The 9,961-nt window shown below is 43.4% G+C and overlaps 1 protein-coding gene across 1 annotated transcript in view; it reads left to right on the forward strand.

Moving 5' to 3' along the window:
* The window catches only part of adamts10 (ADAM metallopeptidase with thrombospondin type 1 motif, 10), a 193,316-nt gene extending 184,771 nt beyond the window's left edge, over window positions 1-8,545 (forward strand). The window contains 3 exon segments of the mRNA XM_034180151.1: window positions 2,767-2,943; window positions 5,301-5,466; window positions 6,215-8,545. Of these exon segments, the coding sequence (XP_034036042.1) occupies window positions 2,767-2,943; window positions 5,301-5,466; window positions 6,215-6,324 (453 nt within the window). The 3' untranslated portion in view covers window positions 6,325-8,545.
* The last annotated feature ends 1,416 nt before the right edge of the window (window positions 8,546-9,961 follow it).

Genomic DNA, 9,961 nt, shown 5'->3' on the forward strand with positions numbered 1-9,961 from the left:
TATCGCAGCTGGAATGGATCACATCTGTGTAACTTTCAACACTAATGTTTTGGAATGTGTGGGTGTCAGAGTAAGTTTAATACATTCCTTACATAATTTAATGTAAATTAATTTTACTGGCTCGATATCCAGGTCAGAACGATATTTTAACACGTATTTTGCGAGGTTTTTCCATGCGTGTTCACTCGCGTATCCGCATTGAAAATGCGTTAACATCCAGGCACTTTGTGAAGATGTTGCCCAGTTAGGAGGTGTCATGTCGCTGTCATTGAAGGGACATTCGCGTTTAGTAGGAAGCATTGGGAGTATGGACTCTAGTACTCATATGTATGGCTCTGTGGTAGCAACAGGGTCCTATGCTTTGCTAGCAATCTTTCTCCACTAGTAATGCAACTAACTGAAGTTAGAGGGCCAGGCAATGATTCAGCACAAATAAGTCGCTAGTAATTATAAGATAAGGAGAACAGATGAGTCTTTAATGTGGATTTAATGCATCGCTTACACGTAACGACGACAAGTCACGAATGCCATGAAGTATACATTGTTGGCCACTGAATGTGATGATTCGGGGCAGAGGCGTCAGGGGTCCTCAGGAACTACTGCAATCTGTTACCACACATTACGATTAATGGCACGTGTTTCTGGCGAATAATCAGGAACCATTACGCAATGTTAAAAATAATGTTCCGCGCTGTTGCGCGCTGTTGCACGCTATCGCACATAACAGCACATCATTACGTTTTGTCTGTCTGTTATGAATGAGGTGAATTGTCTCCACACACACTCCCATATTCATCCTACCATCAGTTGCTGAACACTTCAGATCGCTCCAGTTTGGTCCTCAAAATCCACAGCAGAGGAACTTTGTGATTGCATGCTTAGTTGGGCTCTGTGCTATGGAGTGCCACAGAGAGGAGGAAGAGACTGAGAGAGCCATATGTGTGGCTCCACACGGCTTTCGTCTTGCACGTTTTTCCACACATCAGGCACATGCAGCAGGTGGAATTCTTGCAGGAGCACGCTGGGGAGCATTGGAACGAGACTTTTAGCCGACTTGGCGTTACTGTCCTTCTTCAGCATACTGCAGGAACGAAACTGAATGCAGTGCAGCAGGGTTTAATTGTGTGCACGTCACAGAAGAACGCTGTCACGCTCTATTAAGGATCACCACTAATCAAGATGGATCAACACGCTTAGTTGTGACCTCCATGACATGAGGTGAAATGAGGGTGGTGCGTGACATTCATGGAAGATTTTTTGACAGCCAAAAACATGCTCCACGAAAATCATGAATATCACGCACACGCTATTAAGAAACCTATTCTGATGCATTAAGTCACTTTAAGAATGTCAGGAATGTGCCAAGAATGATGCAAATATGATATTCATAATGCATCTTGCCTATGTGTAACCGCACCATAAAATAACTCCACAGAGTCAGACTGTTTTGTCTTAGGTTATTCCTCAGAAACGGTGTTCTGTGACCTGTTGTCGTCGTCTTCTTAACCTTTGGAAGACATAGTAACCGTGCATCCCAGAATGCTGTGGTACCAAAGGTTTTGCAAGATCTGCCAGATAGAGCTGGTGCTAGTCTATGAAGGATTTTGTATGCTCATAACAAAAACCTTAAAAGCTGACCTCAGGAATCCAGTGACAGGAGGTAAAACTGGGCTAATGCAGTCAAACTCTCTACTCCTGGTTACAACTCTAGCAGCCATGCACACACCAGAAGTGCAATATTTGAGCAATATTGGACTAATACTGATCCAAAATTTCAGATTAGTGCACCTCTAGTAGAGAGGCATGAAAAGAGGAAGAAAGAGAAGAGTTGCGGTCCACCAAAATCTGTTGTGGTTGTCAAACCCACTGTGCTGTGGATCTCAGCTTTAGTGTTACATATTTTGTGCGTCTCCCTCCAGGTCACCAGTTTGCTCTGAGATTCTGTTTTTACCTGAGTCCGTCTGTTCAGAGAATTGAGTTAAACAAATGGTGAAAATGCTGCTGTCAGTCTGTAAGAGAACTCATGCAGTTGTCCGAAAGAGTGCCCTTCTAGAGACATGATTATTTGCTTCTTTAAATAGTGCAATTTAATCATAAAATGTTTTTAAAAATCTAGTTATTAGCTGGCAATAAGTAAAAATGATTGCTTTTTGAATTTATCTTCTTGAAACTGCATTAAAAAGATGAAGTACGGCCTGTTTCTAATGTAATCTTGATAAGGTTGTTCTTGCTTGTTTAACTCTCCCCGAAGCACCATGAATCTTTTTGTCCTCTGTTGGTTTTGGAAAGTTGACCCACACTATTTTTAAGTCTTATCCTGTTTGGGACAGTCACTTGGGATTTAATGATGCCTTCCAAACTCTTTGTATGGATGGATTTTTGATTTTACCTTGACAGCAGGTCCCTCAGGTATTTATTTATTTCTGGGGTTACACTTTATGTTACGTCACAGTTCAAGAAGAGCTTAAGCCAAATTGAATGGTGTCAGAAGTGCAGCAGTGTTCGACTCCATGACATTTTGTGTAATCTAGCGATGACACACATACACACACACACACACACACACCGGAGAGAAATGATCTCCAGCTGACTCCTTGGAACTGAACAGGCTGTTGACTTTCTCTTCCAGCTGCTGCCCTCTGCTGAGCAAATTCTGTACATTTTCTCGCCCGTGACCGCAGTGACCCCCTGCTGCCTCCTCCCATCGGCTCCATCTCACACCCAATGTTTTTCTTCCTCTTTCCTCCTTTCCCATTTTGTCTGCAGTGTACGCCCAGCTGTGGTCCTGGCTACAGACACCGTGTGGTCTTGTGTAAGAGTGGCGAGAGCGGCGACACGCTGCCCGAGTCTAAGTGCTCAAAGTTTAGCCGGCCCACCTCCAGGGTGCGCTGTAACCTGCAGCGCTGCCCACCCCCTCTGTGGGTAACGGGTCCCTGGGGAGAGGTAAGACTTTCCAGGCAGTGACGTCTCTTTCTTATACCTCACGTCTTGTTCCTACAGGTTGTGCTGTGCCTCGTCTGACAGCCGCGTGGTCCAAATGACAGCAGACCCACATCAAAACTTTAATTTGAACATTTGGTCTTCGAGGCAGAGGCTGAACCTCCAGAGAGCCTGGCTGCTTTCACTCACAGTTTTGCAAACTGCATTTCCTCAAAATAGATTTACACCACAAAGCATTGTTTTTGTGAACTCTGCACGTGCACAGGATGACCGCACATATGCACAAAAGTGCACGTGGCACTGGAGTGAAGAGACAGAGGGGGCATATCTAGCACTGATTAAATTTTTCTTCTGTCGATGTCATTGTTATTTTTACCAGCGCAGAAGAAGGTTGTGTGTTGTTAACTTCCATCATATCAAGCAAAAATGTCATGCTTCGAGGCAGCGTGGCACAGAAGGTGGTAGGAAGCAAATGTAGACCTTCAGACAAAGGCGTTGAGTTATTAAAAAATACTTTATCTGGTAAATTGGCACAAGGTTTGATACACAGTAAAACAATCAGTGTGGCGGAGGTACAGACAGACGAGGTGTGTAGGCGTAGTCCAAAGACAGGCAGGGTTCAGGAGCACGGTATGGCGGATATCAGAGGCCGAGACTGTGGCGAGGTCAAAAACAAGTCCTGGTACACGTTGAGACATAGTTCAAGGGCAAAGACAGAAGCAAGGTCAAAAACACACAGGGTCATAAAACACAGGCAGGCAGTCAAACAAAGGCAAAGCAGGACTGGGACGACGACAAAGAGTGGCAGGGAGGTGGTAACCTGAAGCTGCTTAAATAAGGGAGGTGATAATTAGAGGAACAAGACGCAGGTATGGCGAACATTCAGGAAGGAGGTGTTGCCAGATGAAACAAAGATGAGGAAAGCAGGTGCAAGATTGTGCAGTGAGACAAATGCAAAGTGTACAGGACCTGACAAAGAGATGATCCTAAAATCACAGTGATCAAAATAAAACATCAAAACCAAAGACAGACAAAACTCAAGACCTCATACATAAGAAAAGATAAAGAAGACCTAACATAACCAAACAAGGAATTACCCAGAAACAAAATATAAGAACCTTAAAAGATCAACATGAAAATAAAGGTTAAAACTAAAAAAGAGTGGAACTCACAAGTGGCAAAAGAGATAATAGAAAATACGAGGTCTATTAGAAAAGTATCCAACCTTATTATTTTTTTCAAAAACCATATGGATTTGAATCACGTGTGATTGCGTCAGACAAGCTTGAACCCTCGTGCGCATGCGTGTTTTTCCACGCCTGTCGGTTGCGTCATTCGCCTTTGAGCAGGCTTTGAGTGAGGAGTGGTCCAGCCCCCTCATCGGATTTTCATTGTCAGGAAATGGCGGAATGATTTGGGCTTTTTTTCCATCAGAATTTTTTCAGAAACTGTTAGAGACAGGCAGCTGGAAACCATTAGAAAAATTTATCTGGCTTTCGGTGAAAATGTTACGGACTTGGTAGAGAATAAGGAGTGTTACTGTCGCTTTAAGGACGGCCCCCAGCGGCTGTGGGGCACGCCGTACTCCGAAGCCGCTATCGACAGGCTGAACGACCATTTCACGCACACACACACACACACACACGTGTCTGTCAAAACACAGTACGTGTTCTGCAGCTGTGGCTGGCTGTCAACCGCAGGAGCGGTTGACAGCCAGCCACGCCCCCTGTCTGTTCAGCGCACAGACCATGGTGTCACTCTGTGATTAGATGAGAGGCACCTCGCTTGTGGGGGGCTGCGCAAACCACACGCCCACACATGTTGGGGGGAGGAACAGGGGGACCAGGGAGAGCGGGGAGAGCACGCAAAACACACGCACTCGTGTTGTGGGGAGAGTCGACTCTCTGGCACGCCACATGTGGGGGCACAGTCGTGGGGTCACTTACAGACATTTAACATCCAGCTCGAAAGTGATCATCTGCTGACTGTTGTCGTGTTAACGCGCGAACGGCCACACATTTTCTAAGTGCCAAGCGAGTGGTGTTAGATGTTTGTGTGTGTCAGCTGGAATTTGGCCGACACCTGCCGCGAGAGGGTTCGATGGTCTCTCACAGTGCACACTCTGTCTTTCTGCCACTGGTGTGCGCAAATAGTTGTAGCAATAGATGTACGAGGCATTGGAGGCAGTTATGATTTTACACGTATTGCATATGATTCCTGCTTCATGCGCAATTCGACCACATTCGTACTGTGCTCTGAAATTCGTATCTTCGTCTTTCTACTTTGACTAATGTACATGTGCGTTGTTGGTACCAGAGTGCATGCACAGTACCGGCGCTTTGTCTGTTTGTGTGTTGCAGTGCTCCTCAAAGTGTGGCGTGGGACAGGAAATGCGTTCTGTGCAATGTCTAACCCACACAGGCCAGCTGTCCAACGAGTGCCTGGAACATCAGCGGCCAGCGGCCATGCAGCAGTGCAAGAGCAAATGTGACCTCAGTCTTCCCATTAGTACAGACAACCCAGAAGGTCAGAGGTCACACTCACTTTACTTCTGAGAGGCAGTAATTGCACCATGTCTTTCTTTTCAAGATAGGAAATTTGACATCATTTTTCTCTAGATTCTCAGTTTTACATTTCGATTGATGGCTTTGAGGCAGGTGGCATCTGATTTGACAAAGTCTGACAAATAATGAGAAATGATGACAATGTGGCTTGATGTGAAAATACAATACTGTGCAAAAGCATTAAATACCCAGAGCCTAAGTATAAATACATTTTTTGTATTTTTTTCCACTTTATTTTAAGGCCTCACTTGAAATTTCCAAATGTAATTTTTGTCATAATTAATAGATTAATTAATCAAATGTCACATATATATATATATATGTATATATATATATGTATGTATATATAAAATAACAAAAAACAGGGTTCAATAAATAATTAATCAACATCTTCTTGAAAAGCCATGGCATAGTTCAGACTAAGCATTTATTTTGCATAGTTTTTAATGGTTAGTGGTCTTTATTATAGATTTTTATTTATTGATTTTGTGCATGAGTGAATTACAAGTACATGCTTGCTGATGAGCGTTTGCTGCTCACAGAAAAGCTTGTTCATTGAACGGAGGTTGAAAATTGCAGTTTCTCACATCTTAATTTACTGTTGGAATAATGTCTGATTTAATTTTGTCAAAGCTGTTTGTATAAAGGCAGGAATAGGAAGCCGTGTCATTAAGCGTGATGGAGCTGCTTTCCGTTTCTCTCCCGTTCAGAGTGTAAAGATGTGAGTACTGTGGCATACTGCCCCCTGGTGCTCAGGTTCAAGTTCTGCAGCCGACCATACTTCAGACAGATGTGCTGCAAGACCTGCCAGGGACACTGACCTGCAGCCTTCGACCTCACGGTGTCCATGTTTGGGTTGTTACCCGCACACAGTAAGGCTGAAATTTCCCACTGACACTGAGCCTTGTTACACAGATGTTGTGTAAGACCACCAGGGGGCGATCTCAGATAACGGTTTAGAGGGGCTCCATCCCAGCCCTGACACATCTCCAAGCCCAGACTGTGGCTGAGCGGACCAGCTTGAACAGAGTTATACATTCCACTGGAGGAACGGCTGCTCAAACCTGGATAAACACAGAAAGACAGTAACATTCTCCCAGGATCAACCAGCACCTCTTCCTTCCTCCCACTCTCTCTTTCCGTTTTCGTTTCTCAAAACTATCCCTTGGTAACATTTTGGTGCTACTATGTTTCATTTTGGTCACAGGTGTGTTCACAGTACTCTGAGTGTTTAGCCTGATTTATCAAACCTGTATGATAGGTGTGGATATAAATCCTAAAATCACTTGGTTAAAGCTACAGGATGTAGGTTTTAGTGTCATCTAGTGGTGAGGTTGCAGATTGCATTATGCTGTCTCTAGTCATGATTTTGTTTCTCTTCATGTTTTTCCCATCTTTGGTTATGGGGATTCATACTTCATTGGCTTCTCTTGTGAGAAGAAGAATATGTACATTTCACAAAAATGGCGGTTCTCAAACATGTTAGCCTGCACTAGCAAACAGTAGACAATGTATAGGGAAGCAACCACTGATTCCTCTTCTGTTTTCTTCAGTCTGCAGTGTCCTGCAAAATGCTAAAGGCAGTGTAAGTATGTTCCGTTTGGGCTACAGTATTAACATGGTGGTGCTACATGGCAGCCTCCAAGAGGGGGCGCACTCTCACATAGATATGAAGGCCTCACTCTAAACATACAAACACATGGATTTGTTGTTGCAGGTAATTATACACTAATGAATAGATACGTATGAATGCTGCATTCCATTTCTAATTAATTCCCCTAAATCTTACATACTGTAGCTTTAAAGATGATAATTCTCACAATATCTTTGCCCATGAAACGGAATATGTTACAAAATGAGTTATTTGTATGTTATTTGGTAGTTGTTACTTGACGTTGTTTTATGCTCTTTGTGTATTCATCAGTCCTCACTGTTACTTAGCTGAAGTATGAGCAGTTTGATTTGCACAAAGTGCCAGCCGTCAGAGGACTTTTCTATGTATTTTATGTCTGTTTTCATGTGATTTGACTTGATGTATCTCTGTGGAAGCTGTAGCCGTCTGTACTCCTTGCAGTGTGCGTGCCACAGTCTTGCCATTTTGCTGGATGTTGGTCATTGTGCTTAAACGTTGTCACCTCTACAATAAAGCGGTGCTTCATGCTGCCCAGGACAGGTAGACACACTGCTTCAGATATGCAACCAAACCAAAGCCAACGCTGACTCACAAGCATATTTGCAGACGGTAAGATCTTATTGTGCTGTAGCTGCAAATGCTTATGCATTCAAAAAAAAATCTACAAACAGGAACTTCAAAGGCTCGGTCAGCATCAGCATATGAAATTCCATTCAGATTTCGGCTGCTGTTAATTTATTAGGTCTATTTTTGGCCCATGTAACCACTCATGGTCATGCATGACCTGTGACAGGAACATTAAAAGGGTTATATTGTGCGAAGCTCTGTATTTTATAGTTAAAATAACTGGGGTGTCATGATAAATACCCCCCATGTAATCCTATAAATCTGTATGACTTTGCCTGTAGACTTTCATCTGCTATAAATGAAATTCAGGCCTGAAACACTTGGATTCAGACTTCTTTGACGTATGTACAGTGACTCCATATCCAGATTCCTGTTTCATCGGTGAAGGAATGAGCCACATATAGCCGGGCTCCACTCTTTGCAACACTCCACAACTCATAGTTTATAGGAGGGTAACAGATATGTCCCCTCTTCAAAGGGAAAGAGGGCAGAGCAAACAGGAGCTCCTTTCCACTGAGAGCATCAGGCACAGAAACCATTTTAAAGACTGACACATGAACAACTAGTGGTGCACACCACACCTAGGCTTTGGAAATTAAATAACTAATATGAAACTTATACCAAACTACATGTAACTTGAAAACGACACATGTTGAGAGAGATGGAGAGAAGGAACAAGTGTCTGTTTGGGCTATATTCATTCAATATCCTTTCCACAGGGTTGTGTCTACTTGTGTTATTTGAATATTACAATGTAACCACTGTTAAACATCCATTAATCCATTATTTTAAATGCACACTTAGTCCAGTTACGAGTCACAGGGGCTGGAGGTTGTCTCAGTGGTCAATGGGCGAGAGAAGGGGTACACCCCAAGCTGTCAATCTATCACAGTCATTGTCAAGCAATCAGAAAAACACAATGTTCTACTCTCCTGTTGGGAAACTCGTACACTGTTCAGTGCTTTCATGGGCTGGGTGTTGGATAGGAGTCTGGAAACCAGCAACTTAAGGTGCCCTGACACTTGCATGACTTTGATCCACACACTTGCACATTGTCGTGATGATCCCACCCACTGTGTTCCCAGCTGCACGCCGTGCTTTGTTCCACTGGCTGCCACGCGTTTGTGCAGTAGATGCTGCGTATATAAAACACGACAAGAACACAAAATGCAGAAACAACTGTGGAACTAAAACAACACGATAAAAGATAAACAACAAATAATGATCCAATAACAAACCAAGAGACAAATGCAAACAACTAATATAGAACTCAATAGTGTGTAAGGCAAGGTGAAATGCCAAGGAGAACTAACACAAGGAACTAAGAACACAAAGAAACCAATGAGCAAAAACCACAAAGACACATGAACACTGAACAGGGGAAACATAATGACTTGACAGGAGCAAAGACGCAATGAACTAGGATCCGGGGAATGTAAGGACACACAGACAGCGGACACATGGATGGCAGCGGGAGACACACACACACACTCGGGACCCAACACGAATGACAGACAAGGAGGACATAGACACACACTGAAAACCAAAAGGGGGCGTGGGCAACAGACAAAACATAAACCTATAGAGAAGAACGGGACTGAACACAAATCCAAAAACAAACAGCACAGACAGGGCAAATGGACGCACACACAACATCTAAATACATAGCACACATTTCCCAAAATATTGCACACTATTTCCCCAAAATAGGACACAATTCACAAAGCACTGCACACTTGTGTCAAAAGCACACTTTATTGTCAAAATTAGAACACTCCAGTCAAAATGTGCACACACTGATCAAAATGAGCACACTGCACTGCAAAACACTGTTCCATCGTTGTGTTTCCACATCAAGTGTAAAAATGATGTAGTCTCCAAAAATGACAACTAGAACACAAATGCCACTCACAGTTGAGTCAGAGGGGACCATTACAGTCCCTGACTGTACATTACAAATTAGAAATAATCTTACAGCACAATATTGTTCTCAGTACAGTATACTGTATACAGTATTACAGTATTTACACCACATCTGCATCAATTCTGTCAGGTTGATTAGGCCACAGGACCTCATCAACATCACAAGCTATACTTTCTCTGGCCAGGCAACGTGGAAAGAAAGAGCTTGTGTGTCTGATCCAGCCCTGGCATGCATCAACAGACACATCATCACATGCCAAGTTCATTGACCGCA

The sequence above is a fragment of the Thalassophryne amazonica genome, chromosome 10, assembly GCF_902500255.1.
Source record: "Thalassophryne amazonica chromosome 10, fThaAma1.1, whole genome shotgun sequence".
NCBI classification, from domain to species: Eukaryota; Metazoa; Chordata; class Actinopteri; order Batrachoidiformes; family Batrachoididae; genus Thalassophryne; species Thalassophryne amazonica.